We start from the raw sequence: 26935 nt of genomic DNA on the forward strand, positions 1-26935 counted from the left end.
CAGTTCAACCCAGAGGGGTTGTGCTTGTGGCTGGCTTCAGCAGCTGCAAAGGGAAGTCCTCCTCTGAAAATCCAAAAGGTTCTTGCCAGGAAAGGTTTGCAAGAGGGTTGTGAATTTTCACTCACCTTGCTGGCAAGGCAACCTTCCTCCACACACCCTTCCCCTTGAAGATGAACCTTCTACCATCCAAGGCACGTCTAGGGAAGGAGAACTCTTGGTTTCACACCTGGCTGATGAACTAATCAACATAAGTGAAAAAAACCCCAATATCTACCAGCTAGTACGTTTTTCTGCTCAGGGTGAGCTTACACAGCTCTAGCGCCAGTTTAAAATACAACAGATCTTTGTAACAAGTACTTTCACGCAGAAGTACTCAACTGTTTTGCATGCATTTGATCTAGTTAAGAGGGTTTTTTTAATCTAATAAAACAACCTATGTAGTGACAGTCTTGTCCATGACCATAAAGAAAATGAACATAAGCCAGCTCCACAGTTTTATATCAGGATACAGAACAAACTTCACAAAATGGCAGGGAAAAAAAAAGGAATTAAATCAGTATTTTTTGCACAGACAACTGGTTTTTAATGCTTTGTTTTCAGAACTGCTGTGAAAAACCTAACAATTTTTTTTTCCCCCCAAAGCAAAGTAAAAAACTCGGTTACTGCTTTGAGGTTTTGTGGTTAACACACAACTTGCAGACAACTTCTGCAGGAAAAGGAGCCTGAGGTTCCGCGTGGTTTAGGCTACTCACAAGCAGGGAAAAAAAAGAAAAAAAATTCTAGCTTTGCAAAAAGTGTCTGTTGAGAACACTACTGAGTGGAAAGATGAGCCACGTTTTGCCAGAGTCTTCGCAAGGAGCAAGGAAATTTAAACCTTGCATGATGCGCAGGACTGGTTCATCTCTAGTGACTCATTTTTCATAGACGGAAGCCCTTGTAATTCGTGCTGGTAGCAGTAACAATTATCCAAGATTTTCTTCTTCCTGGTTTGAATATCAAGGAGCGAATTCCACAATCTGGGAAAGGCCTAAAAAGAGCTGGTTCAGCGAAGCGCACTCAGTCCCGTTCAGCAGAAGAACCGCATGGTGCGTCTGGGCAGAGCAGAGCCGGGCAGAGCAGTCAGCGGCGAGCCTGCGGCAAGGGGCAGCTTACTGTGCCCTCTGGGAAAAGATGGGCTTCAGCATCCGTTCCACTTACAGGGCTGCTCACCAACCCTCCTCTAGCTTACAGCAGGCACAGCCGGGAGGACTTGCAGAGGAAACAATACAAAACCGTTGCATACTTTGTGCTGATAAGTAAAATAAACAAAATCAAGTGGGTAATATACTTGGAGATAACCTGCTGGCCCCCAGCTTTGGCATGCAGGCCGAGATATTCTAGATTACCACTGGACATCACAGCTTGCAGAATTGATCAAAGGAGTAATAACAACACTTGCAATAAAATAAAAAAAAGGAGGATTTCTCCTCTTTCCAGTTTGTAATTCAGCTAGGAATCAAAAAAGTTCATGCACTTATACAAGAGCAATAAAAAAAATTAAATATTTATTTTGAATAACAAGCTTAAGTTCAAGCTGCAATGTTGGCAACGTAGATTTTAAACACAGATCACAAAAGCGTGCACAAAAATGTATTTGAGCGAAGAACAAAATAATACTAAGAATTATACTAAACAGCTGCTGATTTTAAGGAAACAAAAAAGGCTTGTAATCACTATACAAAATATAAAATGTATTAAACACTACCATCCACAGAACAGAGGTTTATTTTAGTTTGATTATATTTAAAAATTATTTGTGTAGTTATTTATATAGTGAATTGTAAATGAATATTATACAGTAACCTCCTTTTGGTCTGCAAAACCTTTGTTGCACTATAGCACATCCAATCACATTGCAAAAAATGAATTATTTTTCCTTACTATCAATAAAGAAAACAATCATTGATAATACAGTAAATATTGTCAGGTCTACAAATAATGAAATTAAAAATGACTCCTTCGACTCTGAAGCGCTTTCCATGCAAAGTCAGCACTTGCTCGTTTAAACAGAGTGCACCACCAAGCAATGTCCAGGGTCGTAGATGCTCTTGATAAGACTAAACCTTACAAAAAAAAAAATTTAAAAAAAAAAAAAATCAAAGATTGAATGTAATCATGCAACCCTCTTACTACTGGGTATACCCACTGTGTCGCTTATCAATTTATTGCCTTTCTGGAATATCACTCAAGGCATCAAAATTAGACTTATGATAAATATACATATAATGAAAGGACACAAACTGCTATTCGACACTACTACTGGTAATGTCTGTGCTACGTGAAAGCACCTTTAAAAAGAGCCTATGCGGCAAGAGATAAGTGTCTAAAGATTCAAAATGAATCAACAGTATTGGATAACAATATAATTCTCAACTCAGAAGCTGCCTCAAGATTAGGTGCATCTTCAGTTAATGTAACAGGAAAAAAAGGCAATGGATTTTATTTTATTAATTGTATCCACTCATAAACTGACCTAAGGCCACCAGATGTGCAGACACAACAAGTTTTCTTTTCTTTTTACAGTTCTTTAAATTGTAGGATGATAAAGGAATAGATCTATTTAAAAACAAACAGCTATTTCATCTATATTAAGAGGTGGCACCAGGCGTCGGGTTCACGTTCTGAGTGGCCACCTGTGGTGCGACTTCAATGATTCGTGGTTTGTCTATAATTCTGGCCGTGCGGTTGCCCTTCTCTACAATGCCGATAATCCATGCTTGGTGACCTTCGCCGTATTTTGGAGACTTGATCTCGGCACAGAAACGTGCTGCCTGTTCTCGTGGTAAACAGATGAGGAGGCCTCCTGCAAAGAAAAAAAGCAGAGCATTAAAACATCTGATTGCAAAGGGATCTGCCCAATCCCTATTTAGACAAGCACTTAGTGACTTCTGTCAAACTCCAAGGACTCCAAGAGGAGACATGGTGGAAGTCTGAGCTCTTGCTTTACAGAACTAAGTTTGTGCCTGAATTCAGTGTTTAGTGCGTATGTAAATGAAGCCAAATACACACAAAAGACGTTGGCAAAAGGACATCTCACCGATGCCAATAAATGACATACTGAAACACCACCAGCATTGTAAACTTCCAACAGAGGACTGCAAAGTGCCTCTACACAGAAACATTTTGGATAAAGGTCATATTCAGACACCTATAACCACATATTGGTAGCAGCTGATTCTGCAAGTAATCCCATTGCCTGCAATGAAATCATTCATCAAAGTAGGAGCTATTACCAGAGAATGCAAGAGGCAGAAAATTAAACATAGGCTTGATCCAGTGCTCCCTGTGACAGTCCTTTTGACCCCTTTGTTAGGGAATTTTCTAACCTTTTTTAGCCTTTCCCGTAAGATTTTTTTCTCAGAGACAACTCAAAAATATTTTATTTACTAATGAATTCTTTTCAGAAGCAGCACAATAACTAGTTAGCAAGCTTGCCATTCAGTTATTAAACCTAAGAACACTTCCATTATAAGAATCCCAAAGCACTAAAAAAGGTGGCTTGGCAAGTGAATTGTCAGCTCTGGCACAAATTTCCAGGGGGCTCTCACCAAATCATTAAATGGTTTGGTGCTACCCTTTATTACTAGAGTATTCAGCTTTTCTATATCCCTTACCTCTTCTACATTTGTGCTACGTTGCAAACGTGTGAAGCACTGCAACACAGAGCAGCAAACTCATCTGCAGATGCCTAATTAAACCTGACAGCATTGTATGCTACATGCAGTTTGCGCAGCAAGTCTGTACACTGTGCTTATTCTGACACGCAGCAGCCTCTTGTAAGGGATGTTGAAATATCATCTCCCATTGGAAAATGTTTGGAGAACATAGGCAAGAGAGTATATTCACGCAAACAGGAATTTGGGCACATGCTGAGGCTTGCTTACTCTTAGAGAGTTACTTGACCCAAAGCCTTCTCGTCTGGGCGAAGGGCATCAGCCAGCAGCACAAGTCGTACCACCAGCTCTGAGCCAGCCCCGGGGGTGAAGGGCCACCCTGGGCTTGGTGCCGCCTCCTCCTCTGTGGCCTTTGGACAGCTTCTTAGCACCTTGGGGACCTTTATATTTGCTTTTCCAAGCAAACAGTCCTCTCAGTGGTGACTAAAGACACTTAATTTAAAGCCATGAGGAAGAAGTAGCTACTGAACATAAGGAATTATTTATAAGAATACGTGGAAGTGTGAAAGTTATTTTTTAGATTCTATATGAAGCAAATGAATGTGCCATCCGGAAAAACGCCTACCTCTCTCAGACATTTCAGAACATAACATCCAGGTACTTCCATCAAAAACAACAAAAAAATACCAGAAACTTGAAAGACAGTGTTTAAGCTACTCCAGATGTAACAGACGAATCAATTGCAAAGGAATTACAAGCCATTCCCATGAAACACGCTAAATCAAATTGAAGAGAAACTTATGTCATGGTGCAAGCAAGTCAGGGAAGAGGTTTACAAGTGGTAGTGCAAAGAACATGCTAACTAGCCAGAAGGGAGGAGTAGAAGCATGGTGAAAAAGGAAGTAAGGAAGAGCACAAGAATAATCTTCACTCAACTATCTTTTCCCCCCCACACACTCTCTTTCTGCAATTTTGTATCACTTGTACACATACCCTGTTAACATTCTTTGCCAAGATCAGAAAAATGTACAAAATCCCAGTTTCCAAGCAAAAAATCACTTCTGGCTGCATCCCAGTTTGATCAATAACCCTTAATAGAGGCTATAGGCTACTCCTGATCAGTAGTAGGATTCCTGTCTGCAGGGATTGTAATTATTTCCCTGGTAGATTGACCAGTCTCTTTAACCTTTTGGGCAAGTCCTTAAGGCTTTCCACTATGTATTCTATTCTACTCTAGTCTCTTCTATGTTGCTGGCGTTCCCAGCTGCTCTGGTTTTTGTCCCATGGACAACTACAAGAAGTCTTCACCTGTGCAAGGTCACAGTCACCAGGAGTTTAAGTTGTTGCAACGTGCCTGTGGAAAACGAAGCAGCGGTGCCACTCTGCACTGAAGCAAGCAGCATTTCATGGTGTACCAAGTTTCCGAGGTCTGCATCAGCCACTGCTGAAGACAAAGCAAATGGGCTGCAGAAGGAATGAACAAATGGCCGTGGTGGTTTGAGAGCTCGCTGCACGCTTCTTTTGGGGGTTGAAAGGACACAGATACTTGTTATCTGTCCTGGCTTACCTTTCTAAAAATCCAACGTTTTTTTTGGTAGGGGGTTTTGAACATTGTTGGCTTTAATTGTTCTAGTGCAAGCAGGAAACTGGACAGAAAACTTCAAAAGCAGACTACACAAAGCTTTACAATTAAGAGCGGAGATACAAACAGCTCATGAATCGAAACCAAGTGTCCTTGCTCCTGCTAATGGCTTTCTCCCACAATGACTAACAAAAGGATGAGATCATGAGCCTTGCCTCGTCAGGCACTAACACAGCCCCTCTCTTCTACCCATCTGCCTATTTCCACAAAATTTGCAGAAACACCGTGTTGTTGAGATACCTCTACTACACTAAAAAAGTTGGCTGACACCAGTCAATGGTTTATTAGAGGAGGACTGACAAAAATACAGACATGCATGAATAGCCCATATAGAGTAACTCTGTAACTTATTTCTGCAAACAGCCAGTCTAATAAACAGAATTAGTTTTTTGAGACGAAATGCCTGATTGCAACTTTAACCTTTACCAGAGAGCTACCTAAAAGAGAGAGCAAAATCATGTGAAACTGCAATTTTAAGAAAATACACCATAAGTAAGAGTGCCTGGAGGATGGAACAGATGACATAATAGATCTTTCCAACACTGACTTTTGTCAACAGGTGCCCAGCAAATGCGCACTGGAAAAAACACAACAGTCTTAAAATCCATTCAAATCGTTTTCCAGTGAATTTCTCATTGCCTGCCCACTCTGCTGAAAAACATCTGTTCACAAATGAAGAAGCTACAGACAGAATATTTCTGGAAGTTTAAGGCAACAGAGAAAGAGCATATCTATATTACAGTATGAACAGCCCTGAGCAACCCCCCAAAAGGCATCCTCACAACTGGACATACAGGCGCAGCAAGACAGACGCTTGCCTTCACGTAAATCAACCCCAGGACATGAAGCGCGCAAATGTCGTGGGTCTGAATGCTAATGAGCCGTCCCAGCACACCATGCCCGAGCTAACACACACTGCTGCAATGTGTCAGGCTATCTAGCGTAAGCCTACAGGACTGCAGTTATATAGCTTTCAGACCAGAGCTATTATGTCCACGTGGCTATGGATGTTTCTAATATTTGGCAGACACTGCCCTCTAACAAATCCCTATAGCCACCTCTAATGTGAGAAATGCAACGCTGTGATGAAATAAAATATACATGTTTTGAGGCACCCAAAGTTCACAAATAACCAGATATGTCTTGCTGGTTTTTCCATCATCATCTGTCTATGTTGAAACATAAGCCGTTCAGCGTTTCAAAGACACCTCTTGCTCTCAGTCCCAAAAGAGATTCTGAAGTCGACTGTTTTCTGCTTCCAAGTACTCTCACAGCAGTGCGTACATCCGCACCGTCTTACATTCCTTCAGTGAGGAGACAGAATTGGATATCCCCAGGGTGCAGGATGGGCAGCTCTGAAGACTCAAGCACTCGGTTTGCAGCTAAACCATTCCCATGCCAACTGCTATACAAACCTCTGCCACAGCCACTCACCTGAAAGAGCATCCTGCAGTTCCAGCTCTGTCTCCACGCTATTTTTTGGCCTCTTTGCAACTGATAACAAATGCTACTAGCACTCTAGTTATGTGGACTCCTGGGTAGGAAGAATCTGTCTGGTGCTACCAACCTTATGGACACAGCTTGCCAAACTGCCACCAGATATTTCTGGTCTCTGCTGACTGACGCTGGATTTGAACTCTTGAAAGGGTTCACGTCCCATATCCTGTTACACATCATCTGAGCCATACAGTCTCTGTAGGACAGAGCGTCTGTTTAAACACAGATGGCTAAGGAACAATTCAGCAGATCATGGTTAAGTTGTGTATTCGCTAGGGGAAAAGTTTATGGCTCTCACTGTGGTGCTTCTTTCCAGATCTTCGGACTGTTTTGCTTCAAGGGGCCCCCTCTGTTGTGAAGTGCAGAGAACTTGGATAGTACTTTTCGAGAGCAGGAAGAGGGTGGAGAAATGAGATAAGAGAAAAGACAGATTTGTTGCTACATCTTCTGCATTTCCCAAAGAGAAAGAAAAGTCAGATTAAAAAAGAAAAACAAGATGGAACAGGACAGAAGATTCAAGGGGAAAATGAAGTATAGAGACTTCCAGCAGAAGACAGTGATCATGCTAGTCAGCAAAGTGGGCTACACCTTATAATAAGGTAACTTTCAAACATCAGAAGTTCTTATCACCTGATGACTGTTTAAATGCTTATCTGAAACGAACTTTGGTCCATAGCCTGATTCTCAGTACATATCTGTTGTATTCATTGTCACCGCAAGTGGCAACTTTGTTAGAGAACTTGGTACACCATGAACATTTTTTTTTCCTGCTAGTCACAGTCCCTTAAGATTCCAAATATATGTAAGGGAGAAAATCCATATTCTTGGATGTCTGTATGCTGTGGACAGAGGCGGCCTCAGTTGCCGAGACTAGCCCGTTCAGCACTAAACTTCACACATATTCATAATGAGAAACCAAACACCACTCATCTGACTGGCAAACCCACTGCAGGTGGCTTTACCTTTGAGAAAACTGTGTCAGCTGTGCTGGGATTTTCAGATATTCACTGTTCTGGAGTTAACAGCTACGAGAAAAATAGGTTTCAAAAGAATTCAGAATCATCACTAACTTCTAGCTGCAAAATGTTCTAGATACAGCAAGAGTTTCTATAATAGTGTTTCATAACGAAGTAAAAGGCATTCAGAATAGAATGGTGGTTTGGAAGTTAGGCTGAAGAAGTTAATTGTGAACAGTTGTGTGGCTAATGCTCAGTAGCTTGGATATACGCCAAACCAACTCTGATTTTGAATGCAAAGCACATGATTTATACATTTGAAATGTTAATAAATTTTAACATGGAGGTGCAAGGAAGGAAGAGGGTGGTACAACTGTCACCTACCTGAAGTCTCCGGACAAGTCCCGTGCATGAGGCCAAACATATTGCCACAAGCCTTACTGACAGCAGCCATCTTAGCAAGAACAGGAAGGTTGTGAATAACAAAGGACACCTCATTTCGCTGCTGCTTGGCAAGGTTTTGTGCATGCCCCAGGATTCCAAATCCTGTGATGTCTGTAGCTGCATGTGCATTGAAAGTGTGCATGAGTCCAGCAGCTACAAGAGAGGGAGAGAAAAAACCAACAAATCAGAAAAAAAAACCTATCAGGAAAAGCAATGCTTCAACAATCAATATTGTGCACAGTTTGAATGAAGTTGCATACCTTTAATTTGAACCAGGTTGGGTTACTGTTTAAATTAATTTAAAAAAATGCTTGAAGGAACTGGAATTCACCACTACTGCATGTAACTGTTAAAAAATTCAACTTGTATTTAAGGTATTAAATCATGCTGAAAATCCAGCACCGAAGTTGTACTTATGAGCATGTTCTATTAGACACGTGCTACTAATTTATATCAGCAGTTTAAGGAACAGGGGTTTGCTCCAGATTCAAACTTCCCAAAGTTGAGGGCCAGAGAGGTTCTGAGCTCAGCTTTGCTTCATCAATGGCAAGGACCAGACTCATCCTGGGTCAGTTTTCTCACATCTCTTTCCCTGCCACTCCGTAAAACTATCACATCAGAACTTAAAGTTTAAGAGCTTAAGAGCAAAGCCTGCAGGTTGTGGGGGAAGGGCCCCAGCCTCCCCACCTATGCACTCACGAAATTCTTGGGCATTTGCAACTACAGAGCCCTGGATGGGAGAAGGGCACCCCTGCATGCAGGACAATAGCTCCAGTTAAGAATATTTAAGTGTTGTTAAAGGTGCCTGACAAGAGTGAGTGGAGAAAAACAAAACCAAGAATGCTTTGCCCTTCTTTGGTGCTTCCCAATACATGAGCAGGACCCGAGTTCTTTTCCATAAGACAATCCTGGTCATTTATTTTTCCTGGAAGACTTTGTGAAAGAATGAAATCCAGTGGGATGACATAACAAATACCAAATGAAAACTGAATAAATGGGAGAAGAGATATTTAACTATCCCTGTTCCTTCAACTGAGAAGTAAGGAAACACATAATTCAATTCTCTGCTTCTCCAAAGATACTTTGAACAAAGAAGGGAAATCCTGGATTAAAATTTCTAGCGTAAAAGCAGAACCTTCCCCTACCAAAATTAAAAGAAAAAAAAAAAAAAAAACAACAACCCACCACAAAACCAGGAAAAAAACCCAGAAAATGTGCTACATATTCCACACTTTGGGAGGCACATAACATGACAAAATTTAAAAAAAAAAAATTAAATTGAAGCGTAGAAAAATAAAGAGATTTTCATTTTTTATTCTATTTCGATTTCTTTTAACCTTATTATAATCAGGCCCTCACAAGTTCTCTAGGCACAGGAGGAACAAATCCAATATATTTCCCTTTAAAACATCCTCTAACTCACTGGGATGCTACTCGCAGCACTCACATGAGTCATAATCATCTCCAGCAGCATTTGTGTTTTTGCTGTATAATTAAAAGGGGGCGTTTGATTTTAATTTGCTTGCTTCACAAACACTGAACAGCAGAAAGATGGGGCAGAAGGAAGGGATACAGCAACTGTCTCACATTTCCGCACGGCAGTGAAATGAAATTAAGTATGGAATTAGAAAAACCCACAACCTCCCCTCGGCCCCCCAACACACGTCTTCTTACCTGTTCTGTTCAGTCGTGCCATATTCATCATAGCTTCCTGGTATGCTAGTTCTACATCTTCTTGCGTTACCACTAGTTTGATTTTATTCCACTTTTCTGGCTAATAGATGAAATAAAGATGATTCTTTTAGATTTTCAGCTGTAAATTTTAAAGGACACCCTAACCACTTTAAAAAAATTCCTCATCCAAAATGTACTTTTTTTTTTTTTAAGACTCAATTAAAGACGGGCAAAAGGTTCAACAGTCAGAGGTGCGTGCCTTACTCTACTGTACCTGAGCAAAGTGCATTTAAAGATCTGTTAGGCACTAAGCACCTCAAATCTTGCTTTCAGCAGCAGAGTGGAGTGGAATAACCTACCCTAGGGCAAAGAACTCCTTCAAGGCAACTCTCTGGCTTGAGCTCCACAGCCAAATGAAAAGAACTTTGTTGCTGGATGTTGAGATTTGTAATCTCTGGCTTCTTGGTTTTTTTAAACGAAAATTCTTGATTTCACATCTGGACACTTTTGATCAAGAAAGGCCACTGATAGCCACAAGTTCAGGTCTGAGGAATGTATGCTAAGGCAGGATGTAATCACCGTAGTGAGTTAGGATTAAGGCAGTTTCATAAGCATCTCCTTCCACCCATTCTCCAGTGTCTTATATGGACTCATGCCTCCATCACATACTAAGCAATGCTTTTCATCCCAAAAGGCTCTCAGAACAATTTAGGAAATGGTACCTTTATAAAGGGCAATTGTTTCATTCAAAGCTGAAGTAATTCCAGATCCAGAATGAAACAAAGCAACTATTTAGCTGTTAAGAGCAACACTACAAACTGGTTTAATTTTCTTCTTTTTTTGCAATGGAAATAAAATTACAGAGAACTGAAAGTAAACAAAAATAGGATTTTTGATGCCACAATGCCTACACTGCCATTCCACAGAGTAAATGCATAGAACAAACTTCTTACTAAATCAAAAGTGAAAAAACTACTAAGAATTGGTATAAGATGCTGCACTGGGGAAGGACCTTGTCAAAGAGGCTCTTATCCTTAACAAATGAGCATTGACTTTGAGGGGTATAAGAGAGAATCCAGAAATGGCAAGAGGGGGAAAGAGACTGGTCAGCCAAAACAAATCATTTGTTAAAGAGCAAGGAAGTATAGCAATAAGATCAGAGCTTCTGAAATTAGGTTGAACAGGGGCTGACCAATTAAGTAAGAGAGCAAGTAAAAAAAAAAAAACAAAAGAAAAAAAGGCTATTAGAGAGGGGACAGAATAGTGATTATTCTTGCTGCGGGTATGACTGAAAAACCTGAGCAGTCATTCTGCCTTAGTTTTCAAAAACACGGTTCTGAGGCTGATCGTGGGATGAAAACCAGTCAGATGATGGGAATGGAAATCACAAATGAGGTGGAAGCAGAAGCCAAGGCTGAGGCTAGAAGAGTCACAAACACAGGTAGGATACAAATTAGATGCAAATTCCTCTCCACTACAGCAATCCGATACTGGGGTTAGTAGAGAAGAAACAAAGGCAGAAAAGTTCACAAAAATCCCCAAACAACGTTTAAAAGCAAGCTTAGATTTCCAAATGGGAAGGGTCTGCAGACAACAGCAAGGGCTAGAAAACCCCTTCTGAAGGGGCACATCACAGCAACCCCTTTCATGCTTTTCAGCTGAAAGAGGAAAAGGCAAAGGGATGCCAGTTCCCAGCTGTGGACCAACCTAATCAGTCCACATCATCAGCCTGGCAGCCAAAGCCACAGCAAACAGCTTCATCACCCCCAGCACATCCCTGACCTGGTCCCCTGGGGCCCCGATGGGGCCCAGTTCCCTGCGGACTCTTTGCAGTCTCTTCCTTTGCACCCTATGGCAGCTGCTGCCAGCAACACAGCTGGGGCTTGGCTGCAACAATGCTGGCAGCAACCAAGCAAGGAGGACAAATTTTGCCTCCATTTGGATCTTCCTTTCACGTATCACCAGGAACTCATTTGCTACAGCTCTGTTTAAATACCTCAGCTTTTAGGTTGTTGTTTTTTTTTTTTTTTTAATTTGTTTTGCAGCCACATATCTCTACACTCCAGTTTTCCTTTCCCGCCTATGCTGTACTTACGTACCTTCTCCCACATACTTTTCAATACAAAGTCAAATTCCCTACCGAAATTTGATTTATGGGTGGATTTGTGATGGGTAATTCTAGTTTCACTTTCCCCATTCTTTCACAAAACAAAGCTGAAGAAAAGGCAGCACAGCTACTCAGAAATTTTCCTACCACAATCAAAGATATATGCTGTTTACATGTAACAGGAGGATTGATTTCCTTGCCGTCCTCATTTTTCAGACCAGAAGGTGTTTCTGGTTGACAGTCAAGGAAATTAGAAGTACTTGAAATATGTGGTAATTCAGAATATCCTTAATTTGCAAGTCTGTTTGTCAGTACAATAATAGATATGTTAAGAAGCAAGATTATGGCCAGAAAACATACTATAAAATTGGTGTCTTGTTGTTTCACTTCATTTTCATATCAAGATTATCTGAGGCCCTGATCCTTATATCTGATGGGAAAACGCAGGATTCTGCAGAGGTCAAAATTGCTAGGCCAGACCCTATGAAGAAGGAGAAAAAAATTTTTTTCTTGTTGCTCATGCTTCACACTCCAATGAAGGTTTAAGCTGGTTCTCTCCCACTTTTGCTAACACAGGCTTTCTAATTAGAATTCATCTGACAATGTAGTGGCCAACAGCCAAGACAAAGTAGACTCCAGCTCACTCCTCTGCCAATCTATTGGCTCGGTAGTCCCAAAAGTAGAAAAGATGCATCTTTTTAAAGTGTAAACTGAGCAGTTATAATTCTGAAGACACATACTGGGAGCCAGACAACATAAGCAGATGCCAATTTTGCACTCACTTTTCAGTTCAGTAGTTACATTTTTGCCTGAAGTAACAGATGGAAGTATGTCTACACACATAATGCTGCTGGAAATATTCTTATTGAATGCACAGGGTAATACATGTGAAACGTAGATATATTCCATGTACACAAGCAGAAAGCCCATGAACACAGACAACAATCTTGGCCTAATTACCATCAATAAGCTTTTGCCAATTACTTTGGCAGGTGGAGTAGGGCACAATTTTACCCAGGGTGCTAGTCTGTTGTTTTGTTAGTAAACAATTTTGTTTATTACAGCAGTGCCCAAGAACTAACTAAGAATTAGACGCAATTAAGATGGGCTCACTAAGCACAAAATAGCAAACTATCTCAATTCCAAAAGAGTTTTGCACATAAGCAGGTAAGGCTGACACACCAAGGAGGAAGGAGGAGAGAGAGGTGGTAGATCATTCCCAACTGAGCCCTCAGTGTACTTATTACACTACTGAACTTCATCATTTTGAGGTTTTGAGGGAATGAGGAAGGTTACCTTTAACTCACACCCCTCTTCCCTATTTCTTTTTTTGCAGTGTACTCACAATATCTAGCCACTGGTGGACAGCTACAGCCACTTGTGTTCCCAAGGGTTTAGTTAATACAAGCACATCTCCTGGCACTGCATTGTCTGGCCTGAAAACAAAGAATTCATATATTAATTACATAGCGAGATTCACACACGTTATTAGGAAAAAGTGCTGATAATTACGTTTTCACAGACCCATGTATCTTGTTGCACAGTTAAGAACTGACTAATTGCAGAACCACCCTTTGGGATCCATTGCCATGGGATATTATTGAGCAAAAAGCTGCAAACTTATTTAAAAGTGCTAATCCTTCTTTCTTGGAATATAACAATGCTTGCAGTCAGACACACACAAAATTACATCTTTTCTTTCAATTTACTGGAGACATAAGATAGGATAGGGAAAAAAATTCACCTTTGTTACTTCAGGGCATAAGATAACCATCACTAGGATCATGAACAAATTCATTTGTATAGTGTAACATGCCACAGTGGGACATTCAAAATCAGCTGTCAAACGGACAGAATGCTGTAAACGCAGCAATTCTGTAGTTGTCTACAGCTGTTAATAGAGTAATTGGGAGATGGTTTAAAATGTTATGTATAAATATGACAGAAATTTATGTCCCAAAACAATCTACAATACCTTTAAAGGTTAGAAGCTTAACTCTCCTGTCAAAAGGAGAAGAGGATTAAAAGATACTGGGGGGTGGGGAGAAGTAAAAGGACATCCTGTTTAAAAAAGCAAGTATGTACAAAAGAGATGTGGCATCTGTTGAGTGCTAAGGACAAATGCAAGCAGGAGAAGGTACTGCTTTATTCATCAGGAGACAGATCACAAGATCACAACATGGTATTTAAAGGATTTTTTACTGTATCCCTTCAGACCAGTGCCTTTAATTGTTTAGCGATTTAACTTACATTATAAATTCATTAGGCTGACAGACTGTCGTGGCCACTCCTCCTAAAACAATCCAGGGATTTAACACTGTTTGGCCACCAGTAACAGATGTTCCTGCCTCTTCTGCTGCATCTTTGAAACCCTGGATAATTAGAGGCATCACTTTGTCTCTTTCCTAGAGATCAAAACAGAAGTCAGAGTTCCATACACAGCAGAGCTAGTCATTTCAAGACTGGTCCAGGGCTTTTAACCACTCAAGCCAAATGCCCTCACGGCAAATAGTTCATGACAGAAAAGCCAGCCTTAGGAAGAGGTTAACTTCCTGAAAATTGCATGTTATCCCACAGAGCTATGGTTTTACAGATCTGTGTAAAAGAGGTGAAGAGACATTTTTATGCTGAAGAAACATTCTTCAAAAGGTCATATAAAAGTAAAGAAATGAGAGTTCTGGAAACTCAGAACAACTATCCTGCTGTTGTAATCAGGTACAGCCACAGCAGTGTAGTGCAATACGACAAAGTTAAATCAAGCTGCACTTGGCCTCCACTAATCTGCAAAGTTTCAACTTACTTCCTTCTAAGAATAAACATGCCTTTTTTTGCTACAGCACACAAACATACATGCTGGTCACTTCCACAAAAAAAAAAAGAAGAAGAAAAAGAAAAGCAATCTCTTTCAGTTTCTTCTGCTTCAGAGAGATGTTACAAAACTGGCATAAGCAAACCAGTAGCATCTATCCAGCTTGATAAATGAATTGGTAACCAAATGCTGCCTTGGAGCAATATTGTCCTGAATTGACAGAAGCAGGGACCCCATTTTGGTGGAGATGAAGGTATTAGCAGCAGAAGATTACAATGCCACAAAAACCTGACCTTTTAGCAAGTGTCCTCAGAATGTTTACAAGGCAAGACCCATACTATGAACTGAGATATTCAATAAAACCATCTCTTCTTTAAAACGGTTCAAACTTTGAGGGGAAAATATACTAAAGATAAACACATTCTAAGCATGTTTAACTGTTTGGGTCTTCCTTCAAAAGCAAGTACCAAAAATCTTACCCTATCTGTCATTTTATTGCTGATTCCAAGGAGCATCAACATGTTGTCGCATTCCGTGACCCCCATGGCATAAAGGTCACTTAGGACATTGGCACACGCTATCCGTCCCTGAAAAAGAAAGATAGACAAAAAAAAAATCTGCAGGACTGTTTGCGGCTGTTCAGACAAACACCTGCCATGAACAAAACTTCCAGCATGAGTTTGCACTCTGAGACTGCTGCTTATTTCACAGGCTCCTGCATTAAGAAACCCAGCCAAAGATGTGGTATGATCCATTTTGTGCAACGGGCACATCTAGAAGTGCAGATATCTGTTCCCTTTACAGGTAAGGAGAGAATTCATCCCAGCTGTCTTGGTCACTTGGTCATACTCTCTCACTGACTACACAGGAATCCCACACTAAGTTTAGACTGGACGCCTCATTTTAGAGGCTGCAGTTAAGCTCGACAAAGTCTAGCTTTGATAACAGGCTCAGTTTACTTAATCTGATATGATCCTCTTTATTCCAGCACAAAACTGTACACACTGATGAAGACAACCATTGTATGTAATTCACAACTGCGAGGAAGCTAATCCGAAAAGTGTATATTGCTGTACCTCTTCTGCATCGGAATACGTAGGAGACAAGGACCTTGATGAGAAAGCAGTTTGTTCCTCTCCTCTACCCTGGAAGCCACGTCTACACTCCTAAGTTTTTAGGAGACTACTCTTCTTCCCAGAGGATACAGTTGTGCTGCCAGCACACAGCCACACTGGGGTGCTTCTTCTGTCAGGAAGTCAGTAAGAAGATGTCTGCAGAAGACAGCATGTGCCGGGGATTAAGGAGCTCAGGGCATCCAGAAGCTGGCCTTGTCACTGCTTAGGAGCACACACAGCTACTGAGGGGAGATGTCTGTCCCCACCACTTGTATGGTGAGGGATGTGTTCCTACTCTATCACTTGCTCAAATGACAAGATAAGGCTGAATTTTCCTACACCGCATACATTTTAATTGACTTTTGTGTGTGTGAACATCTCCACTAACAAAAATTTGTCCATGAGACCTAGTCTTCTGTTGAAGATTCCTCTAAGAACTCTAGAAGCTGACAGGCCTAAGAAGGGATCACTTGGGTCATATGAGCTTAGCTACTCTGGCTGAATTAATGGATCCGAGTGAGGGTTTGTTGGGATGTGGACCCCGCACAGATGAGACATCGAGTTTCCTGATGAAGATGCAGAACTTTGATACAGGATGTGCCCTACGGGATGGCCAGATAATTTTAAAATACAGGACAAATTCTGTTGTGTTACTCTGGAAGACTGCATGCATTTTATTAAAATTGTTCTAGGTTTACAGCTGCAGAACTGTAACCAACATCTGGTTTTATGATTGTAAATCTGTGCTTTTCATGAAGTTCAGAGGCAACACCACCATGATAAAAACAACATGCTTATTTGACACAATTTGGACTACAGAAAAATGCTTTAGCTGGAAGACAAATTTGGCGGGGGGCAGGGGGGGAGGAATCTAAATACATTTCCACCATCTCTAAAAGCTTAGAGTCTAATCACACATCCAGGATTTTTGCAAAAATTATTATTTTCAGGCAGTTACCTTACTTGCTGATGACACGAAATAACACCTCCAAATCACAATTAAATATAATCCAGTTTTTCATAAATTTAATAGCTTCCAGTGGCATCAGGGGAATCCCTTACACTTGGAACTGGAATATGTTTTGATCATTTAAATCTTAAAACTATTAAGAGAAAAGTGAGCTGTGTACTGCATGGTTTGATGGATATTGGCTGTTAAATTTCTAGATGTTTAAGAACACTAAAGCCTGCCACTTTCCTTTTCTGGAAGGGGACTATCAAACCATTCTCCACTATCTTCAGTATTTACCAAGCAAACTGCTGGTTTATGCCCTCTTAGGAATGACAGATAAGTTTTTAAAACCACGCTCACAACAGCTCTCTATTCTAGTAGTCAGAGGTCAGTCTAACACCGCTTTTGCCAACTGGCAAAACCACTACGGAAACAAATTCAGAGAGTGCAAGTCTGAAGTAGCAAAGGGAACAATACATGGCTTGTGAACACCAATAAGCACGACAGGATTCACAAACAGGGGTCAACCTACCTGGGTCCCACATGCTACCTGACTGCTTGCTTAGTCCCCCGAAACACTAGTGTCTATGTGCAATACTAAGAGCTACTTATAAGGGCAAAGGATGGAGTATCAGACCCCTGCCCCAGTCTTGAGTGAAGGTTCTTCTTGAAAGGGCACAAAAAAGGTCGCTGGAATGGAAGGGGAAGGAAATCCACTCTCAAACCAGCCAGTTTCCTGCTCAAAAAGATGTCTCCACAGGGCCACAGAGGCCAGTACCAGTCCTATTACTGGTGGCTTGATACTTATGAAATCTATTTTCAATTGCTTGTAACTTTTCTAATATCAAACCATTTAAGTTGAAAAGTCCTATGCTAGATATAGATTTTACAGGTGTACATCTTAGGGATACTTCAGACAACATGGATTGAGCGTTTTCAAGAACGAAGCCGAAGAGGAGGGGAAAGGGGAAAAGAAGGAAGAGGGTTTTTTGCATATAACTGCAGAACTTGGTTTTAAAATAGGCAATGACAGAGTGAAAGCTGTTTTCTGAAGCAAAAATCTAAAGTTCAGCTGAGTCCACACGCAGTTTTGCCTTCCTCAGCTGTTTTCTAATCCCTCCTGTGACAGCACCCAGCTTGGAGTCCATTTGCACTTTTGGCTTTCCCTCCTTGCTTTCTCTCGCCCCAACTAGGAAGAGAGATCAGATAAGGAGCTGCCGGTAGACACTGTGCAGAGAAACAAAGAGACTCTAAATCAGGGAACATCCACCCAAAACCAGGCTAGAATTGACTAGGTAAGGAGATACAGCAGAAGAGCAAGAAGCAGAGAGTGCACTGCATGTAAGTGATAATGAAAACAGAGACTGGTAACGACAGGCATGGGTCAGGGGGAGTCTAGACTAAAAACAGGGAAAAAAACCATTGGAGAAACAGGGCAGCAGCAGTCTGTCTTGAACAGAGGAGTCCAGAACGCACTCCTTTACAGAGCCTGGACACAATTCCTAAGTCTCACCATTCCTCTGCTCTTAACAACCGTCCATAAACCCCATGGCAAATTGTATTTGACTGTCCTCCAACTGATGTTAGTCCACACAAGAAAATGGCAATCTATACTGCCCCCAGGTACTCTAGTCCCCAAGAGAAGAGGCCAACCCTGCTGGATCCTCACTGCAGGTATCATCAAGAAGGCTTGTGACAGAATCCCTGTTCTCAGTTAGCTTTTAAGAAGAAATACATATTTGTAAACAGATTAGGAAGTGGCAAGCCACCGCATTAAAATGAATGTTGACGAGAATGAAAAGTGGAGGACTCGAGAGTTAGAAAACACCAAAGTTACAGCTGCTGGTGCATGTGGAGCACAGTATAGACTGTAACTAGGATGCAACCACTGAAGCTGGACTAAGGCCAAATTTACATTCCATTCCTACCACACTGGCCTAAACCTCATCTGGGCACAGGCTCATCTATCCACTCCTGCGGCATCTCAAACCCTTTCTATCTCCAAACAAAACAACCCTCCTCCTTCACCACAGCCTTCTCACGCTGTCCCTCACAAGTTTTTGTTACAAGGTGAGACAAGAGAGTTTCTCAGCTGATGAAGTTCTACACAGCTCTCCAACAACATTGATTGTTTTTTAAATTTTTTTTTTTATCCCAGTCCCTGACGAGTTCCCACATGCTGTTAAAGCAAGCCACTTGAATCAAATTTCTCAGGAGAGCTCAGCAACTCTGTACTCCAGAGGCCAGCCTGAGATCTTGGCTGCTCAGTTTGCAGAAAGAGAGCTCTTCTGGAACAGAAATCAAAGGAGCTAGGCTTACATATATGCACAACACCTGGTCAAACATGCTACAAAAAAAAAAAAAAAGGAGTCGGTCCCAATCTCAAACTGCATGTCCAAAACCTACCTGACAGGTCTCACCAAACAAACAACGAACCAGAACCAGCAAATAAAGCATGCAATCATATGTACAGCAGTAAAAGCAAAGGAGTTACATTCAAATCACAGGAAACATGAATTCTAGCATTTCTTAACTTTCATTTAATGAACACCTCCCGTAGAATTCCTTACAGCTTTACTAAGTCCTTTTTTGAAGTTAATTTGTTTCCCCATGACCTTCTGTTCAAGTCAATACTGATCACCGCCGCACCTAACATCACAGAGGAATCTCTACCGAGACAGACTAAATGAAATACGGACACAGAAGGAGCCGAAGTCAAAGCGCACGCAACTTCCAACAAGTCATTTCAACTTACTCATCTGCAAGTGGAGGTAGTACGACGGGAAAACTGGTGTTGACAAAGCACTCTGAAGTTGCCAGGTGCTATTGCCAACTACTGTCATTTAGGCATTTCCAGTTCCAACATGTTACCTGGTTATTTCAGAACCTCAAAAAAGGCCAATTACAATGTGGTTCTGCTCATAAGTGGAGTTTACTGTCTGCTGCTTCACAGACAGCTCTTTTTCCCTGCTTTTGGGCTTTTCAAGCCAAATCCCACAGAACAACAGATGGAGGGAAATTTGAACTAAAGGTGGCAGTTCTCCCAACTTTCACCTATAGAAAGCAGTACTGCAGCATTCCTGGCCGACATGGAAAAGATTACAGGATGAAACTATGCCTTTCCCTCTTCACGTGTATTTAGGAACGACTTTGAATGCAGTCAATCAAACAATTAGCACTGCACATCTAGAAGAAACAGCCAAAATCGCCATGAGATTGGTAAGTGAGAAGCACAAATCAAATCAGCAATATAGCTAACAATTAAGTTTAGCCGACTTACCATCATATAAGGATCATCCACAATAGGATAAATATAATCTGTTGTCTGGACCAACGACAAACCTCCATGCCTTAATGGAATAACACAAGTGTCCATCCCAATTCCTGCAAAGACAGAAATCCATCAGTGAGGTAACTTTGCCCTTAATTATCTGTTGCTCTTAACAAGAGAACTTATAAAACATGTCTGTGAAATACAACTCACAATACTGCCTAAACAGACATGGCAAATTGCTTCCTTAGAGGAAGTATGTAGCACAAATAAAGAGGAAAACCAAGCAAAGAATGAGAACTCCTGACTAGAGCAGAACAGAAGTGTAAATGGTTGAAAGCAAGAACTAAACTACAATGTTGTAGTTTGTTGCAGCATAATAATAGTGCATTGCTTTTAAGAACATCTGTGCTTGTATGTATGTACATTCAAAGTGAAGAGGAACTACGTGAATTGATATTGTCAAAAGCAAATAGGTTTTCCTGTCACTACCATCTCCACAAAAACATAATGACAGTTTTAAAAGGACATAGCCTCTCATAAAGGGCATTTTCTCACTTCAGGAGGAACAAAAAGACACCACAAGTAACAGCCTAGGCCCTTGGTGAAAGATGATTCACCCACTTGGAGCTTCTGCAACTGTATTAACCTCACCTTACTTCTGTGAGGCTGAAAGGCAGCAAGACGACCTGCTAGACAGGGAAACTCCTTTGAGAAAACCACAATACCAAGCGCAGCATTTTCCCTGACGGTGGGTATTTCAAACAGAATACGCAATATTAAAACCTCCAGGCATTTGCTGCGATGCAAGAGCCTGCACAAAAGCGGCAGGTGACAAATCACAACATGCTAGCTGAGCCGCGCTCCCTGTCAATATCCTCATGCCTTGTGGCAACAGCAGGTAGCTCACCTCCTTCCTGGGCTGGCAGCAAGCTGCCTAGAATTACTTCGCATACCTCCAAAGGGCAAGAGTTTTCAAACAACCAGTTTTCAGGGAGCAGATGCCACATTGCGACTTTTCTCCATGTACTAACGAAACACACTACCTAGCAAGTGCTACAAGCCAGTATTTGGCAGTGTTCTGTACAGGGATGGAGCGAACTGCTGTCATCTGAGGTCCTACCGAGGACACAGAGCAGAAGGTCTGCCAGGCAGTAGGTATGTAAGTGGAGAGGATCTTGCCTCTCCTGCCTACGGAGGCGGATCTTGCCTCGGAAGAGAAGGGATACTGACAGAAGCTCATGAGCAATAATTTAGGGTTGCTCACCCTCTGCAGAAGCTACCAGGCTAGTTTGCATGATGTCCAGTGTCTCCAGGGAAGTGCGTATAAGCAGTTACAGAGAAGTGGCTCATGTATAGGAGCTGTTTTCCCCTCAGTTCACCTATTCATGCCATAATGCTGCAAGACTGATTTCATTTGTGCAGTTTTCCACAGCTTCAGCAAAAGTGCTGCTTGACAGACAGGCTAAGGGGCCATGACGGTCCTTCTGAGGCTACGTTTCTGTTCCACCAAAAAAGGACTGACTAAATAAGTGAATCTCTTCAGAGAGGTGACTGAAAACAGTGATTTCAAGGTCCGTAACAGCTCTAAGAATTAATATCAAACTTGCAGTTTCTTACCCACAGATATACTCACAGCCATATTTAAGATTGCTCTGGGTAACACCGCTTGCAGAACTAAAAAGGAGTGAGGGTGAGCCTGCTATTGGCAATTTCCCTCTTGACTGCATCTCAAAAGCATGGTGCATATGCACACGCTGTAAAGTTACCTGTCTATCCCTTTTAAGGGCAAGGCGTCAGAGGCAAGTAACACCAAACTTATCCGAAGACACATTTATCAAAGGGATACTCACCACAAAAGCGTATTTTTAAGAGACCTGAACTCTCCACCTTCTATTACTAATAGATTTCCCGTTACATAATATCACACCTACGTATTGATGGCATTAGTCTACTTTTTTACCTTTTCATATAGCTGGAGAAGAAAAATCTATTAGCAGTTCCATTACTGTTTAGAGCCTGAAGTTTAGAAGAGAAAAAAACCAAACCACAACAGCTAAATAGTTAAATCTAAACCAAACTATTACTGATTTTAGAAATTTGCCAAATAGAACTGCTGTTGTGAATAACTTATTTAATTTAGAAAAAAACCATATAAATAGCAATTTAGGGATAAAAGAAGCTGGAAGTGTCCTTCATTAGGGAATATTAAATTATAGTGCCACCCCAGCTCCACACACAATTGCTGCTTAGATATTTCACACAAAGATCGTCATTGTTTAAGCAAGAACACGGGCTCCTTACTAATCTCTCTCTGAATTCAATCTCTACCAGAATAAGGGGTTGCAACCTGTTAGCCTGCTAATAGATGATTAGCAATGCTAAAATAATTTTAAATAAGGTTATTGGACACTAAATTGATAATTAAATAACTTCAGAATAAATACTATGTTGATATCCCTAAGTTGAGGGGAAAAAAAAAAAATCATTCTGTGCTGCAAAGTAGAGATTGAATATGCAGGGCTGAGTAAATAGACAAACAGAATTAAAAGTGTCATTAAACACATTATCTACATTCATTTATCTATATCAATATTAGGTAGAGTAGCTGGTATCAAAATACCTACGTTCGCCCTGTTCCCCATGTAGGTGGCTTGTGCAGGTGGTTTTCCCTTACTGCTTGCATCATTGTGCAAATACCAAAGAGAAAGTGAAGCTGGCAAGAACACAGAGGTCTTGGAAAGACAGCCTTTCCCAGGCAGCTTCTACAGGTGAGCAAAAAAGTTAGAGTGGGGAACAACGAAAGGACTGAAAGGAAAAACGACAACTGTGACACAATCCGCTCCCAGCCTCAGCCGAAGCGAGAAGGTTTTCTCTTGCTCACTTTCTCTGACCCAGGAACAGAGGGGAGGGGAGAGAGAGGGGAACTTCACCTGTGAGTCATCTAACTGCATAAAATTCATTGTCTTTGGAAATTTATGCAATGAATGCAATGTATTAATATAAAAGTCCAGAAGTTAATTGATACGACTTCAGTTTGCAAAGCACCTACTGGGGAAAGGGAGGAGGAGACTAACTCCTAAGCATTTGCCTATCACAATGGCCATTTCTGACCATTTTTTCTTTGTAGTTGAGCGCACTGCAGGATGTTAAATAATTAAAATAATATTCTTGTACCCCAGATGCCAAAAAATGACAACGCGAGATTCATTACTCAGATTTCTGGATGCTGTGCATGCATTATACAACATACAATTTTCAAACTGATTGAACAAAATGCAAATGAGATCGCGTCACTAAGCAGACAAACAGAAGGATCACATGTGTCTAGAGGAGCAACTACTTACCCAACCTGGGCATAACTGCCCCCAGGAACTGTTCATCTTCCTGAAAATGGTTTTCTTGTAGAGATTCAAGCAGTTTCTGCAAGACATCCTGAGGCACTTTGCAGCCTGTGCCTTTCAGTTCAGTGAATCGGGTCAGACGGAAACTCTCGTCCAGTTCATAACTTTCTGGGTTAAACGACTCCCGAACAGACATGGTTCTCTCGCACAGACTGCTGTCCTTTCCCACCCCAGAGCAACGGTATCAGTTTCTCTGCTGATCAGTCTAATTTTTTTTTTTTTTTTTAAAAAAAAAAAGAGGGGGGAACATTAGAAAATCCTAGGACATGTAAGACAACAGGTTTTCCACATACAGCAAGTTAAAAAGAAAGAGAAAGCACTCAACATCGTCTTTCACTTGTTAAGACAGGTGGGCACACCCCACATGACCCATTTCTCTAAGACTGCAAACGAATGACTCCTCTTCCTACCTTCCAACATTTAAAACTATAACTATGCCAGGCAAATCAGAGAATTTCTTTTCCAGACATGCTGCATAAGTTTTTCATTAAAAAAAGAAGAACCTAACACACTTACCGACCTCATTTAACACAGAGGTAATGAAAGAAATAATAGTTCGCAGAGCACTGAGGCCCATTTCCAAAAGGCAGTCTGGGCCCTGATCCTGCAACACGCTCAGAAGACACATCTGTTTGTACTTGACTCACTGCGGGGTCATAATTTTAGCCATTAACATATTAATGTCAAAAATAAGATGCTTTTCAAATAATGGCTCCGCTTCAGTTCTGATGTAAGCCAAAACTCCATAATACACCTGTTCTCCTTGGGGGAAAACGCAAGCCCGGTGTTCTGTTAATACAGGTAACAGAAGAACAAAGAGGCTGTATTTAAGCAGACTGATTTACCTACAAACATGCCAGTTTACCTTTTAGTATGTTTGCAGGCATAAAAATGTTGAAAAGAAAAGTTTCTTGCCTCACAAGCCCTTTTTTAGTCAACTAATGATACTGAGAATACAGAGAATTGCCCATTAAAATGGTAATGTAAAAAGACACTGATGCAACTCATTTAATAAAATTCTTAACAATGCACATCTAATTTTAGAACGTTTTTCCACTCTGACTCACATACACCACACTCCAAAACTAGTAAGAGGCCTAACCGAGACACTGACTTCTAAACAGGACCGGCTGTGATAAAATGCAATTCATCTTTCTCAGAGAAGAAGTTTTCAGGAATTACTAAAAACGACCTGTCTGCGGTAGTTTCTTAGAAAGCAAGGATCCTGCCTAACAACAACAAGAACGGAGTTCAGCAGCATCGCTGACAAAATCTGATACTGATGGTCACGCCGTTATGAGGTCAAGCTGAAAAGCAAAAAAATGAATGCAAGTGACTGGTATTCGCCAAGTTCGGCAGCGCTAAATGTAAGAAAAGTAAATCTGCAGACCGTGCAACTGATTTCCCCTATACAGCACTTGTTAATAAGTGCGTCTGTTCCATAAACCTTTAAGTCTACTAATTTACTGAATATACTTTGGAATTGAAGTTTTAAGCTCCCTGAGAACTTCTGATGTGGAGCCCAACTCCCCTTTACAGTGCTTTCCCTCCTTCTCTGGGAGGCGTGGCACTTACTTAAAACAAATCTTCCAAAGCCCAGGCTCGGGCAGTAATCCAAACTCTAGTTACAAGAACGTGTCTTGGATGAGCAATGAATTCAGTCCGTAGCTGTTGTCTTCCAATGCAAGACACTAAGCACTTGCAATCAAAAAAAAAAAAAAAAAAAAAAAAGATAGTGTCTGGAAAACAACCTGTCAACAGAAATGGGAGACAAAAGCTTTTCAAGGAGGGTTTTTTTTTTCTTCATTCTTTTTTAACACTTCATTCTAATTAATTCCAGAAATTTATAAAAAGCAGCTTGCCCCACAAGGGAAACATTTTCCTTCATCTAACTAGAAATTGCAATATGCTTAGCACCCCCTGCCTACTTTTACAGGAAAGGATTCAGAGGCCACACAGCCTACCAGGAACTTTTTGCAGTCTTGAGGACTGCAAGACACAGTAAATGATGTTCCCTGGTTTGAAAACAAATACTGAAACAAACAAGACGATTTTATTTAATGGAAAACATCCACAGTGCAAGAACACAATAACTTTTTAATGACGATCTCAATAAAGCTACATGCAACTATGTATTTCGCAGACTGCCATGGGCGCAACCTTCCTTGCAAGACCAAGTTTCTTGTGACTGCTGGCAGTCTATGCAGGCATGCAATCTGAGCGCTAAGCATCCCTCCCCAGCAGAAGAAAACACCTCGTAACCCAGATGTTTCTTACTTTAAAAGAACGGCATAATAAATATTAAAAACTAAAGTTTAACCCTTGCCTCCCTAAAAAGCAGAGAGAGGAGAGCACAGGAGCAAAAGGGGAGAGCGAGGAAGAACTAGAGCCAGGTACCTACCCAAAATAAACCCAAGAGCAATTAACGGCGCCCCAACCGCCTGAGACCAACAAGGTGAGGAACTGCAACAACCATTTATCCACGGAGGGCGGCGAGGAGCGCTGCGGAGAGACATGGCTCTGGGACACCTTAAATTTCCAGCCGCTGCCTTTAAAGGCAAGCCAGGGCCTTCACTGTTGCTCTTTGTGCAGCCGGAGAAGAGGAAGAGGAGGCGGAGGAGGCGGGGGGGGAGGAAGAGCAGCCGGGCTCGCTGCGCGCAGAGAGGAGCCGCGCACGCAGCCACCCCCTTCCCTCACTCCGGAGGGGGCGAACCCGGCGGGGGGCGGCTTAGCCCACGGGTAAGCGACCCCCCCCCCCCCCCCCCCCCGCACCCGCGCGGGTCCGGGGCGCACGTGCGTGCAGGTAAGATGTCAGCGGGGCGGGGTTAACCCCTTGCTGGCGGAGGCAGGGTTTGCACGAGCCGCCAGCCACAGGGCGCGCGCGCGCGCGGGGCGGCCGGTAGAACGTTGGGCGCGCGCCCCCCCCCCGCCACCGCCGCTCCGTGAGGGGGAGGGGAGGGGAGGGGGGGAAGGAGGGAAAAAGGGAAAAAAAAAAAAAATGTCGGCGGGCGAAAAATTTAACCCGTCCGTTGCCGCCGCCGGATTTTTTTAAAGCGACCGCGGCGGCGGCGCGGTGAGGCGCACCCCCCCCTCCCCCGCCCTTCCCCCGGGGCCGGGCTGAGGGAGGGCGGCGGGGCCCGGGGCCAGGCGGGCAGCCCGCACCCCGGCAGCGCCGCGCCGCCCCCCGCGCCCGGCCCGGCGTAACGGCGGAGGCGAATTCCCCTTTAAATCTCCCCGCCTTGCACCCCCACCCCCCCCCCTCCTCCTCCCTCCCTCCTCAGGTCTCCCTCTTACCGGCTCGCCTCCTCGCCCTCCGCCTCCTCCCGCGAACGGGACTCCCAGCCCAGTCCCACAATGCACCGGGCGCGCCGGGCTCCCTCAGCGCCGCCTGAATAGAAATGCCACCGCCGC

General features: G+C 42.2%; 1 protein-coding gene across 3 annotated transcripts; it reads right to left on the reverse strand.

Annotated features, from left to right (window-relative positions):
• Nucleotides 1-1527: 1527 nt before the first annotated feature.
• On the reverse strand, nucleotides 1528-26935 carry SEPHS1 (selenophosphate synthetase 1). 3 transcript variants are annotated; one of them, XM_075143792.1, is made up of 9 exons: nucleotides 26819-26935; nucleotides 23468-23729; nucleotides 20130-20233; nucleotides 15262-15369; nucleotides 14224-14378; nucleotides 13319-13409; nucleotides 9867-9966; nucleotides 8133-8345; nucleotides 1528-2842 (listed from the first exon to the last, which is right to left on the reverse strand). In XM_075143792.1, exons 2-9 carry the CDS (start codon nucleotides 23658-23660, stop codon nucleotides 2628-2630), a joined length of 1179 nt encoding a protein of 392 aa, XP_074999893.1. In that variant the 5' UTR covers nucleotides 23661-23729; nucleotides 26819-26935; the 3' UTR covers nucleotides 1528-2627. The 3 variants fall into 3 exon arrangements, with proteins under 3 accessions (XP_074999893.1, XP_074999904.1, XP_074999911.1); XM_075143803.1 differs by lacking the exon at nucleotides 26819-26935 and adding an exon at nucleotides 25926-26466; XM_075143810.1 differs by lacking the exons at nucleotides 13319-13409; nucleotides 14224-14378 and having other exon boundaries at nucleotides 2544-2842; nucleotides 26819-26882.

This window comes from Calonectris borealis, chromosome 1 (genome assembly GCF_964195595.1).
Source record: "Calonectris borealis chromosome 1, bCalBor7.hap1.2, whole genome shotgun sequence".
Lineage (NCBI taxonomy): Eukaryota > Metazoa > Chordata > Aves > Procellariiformes > Procellariidae > Calonectris > Calonectris borealis.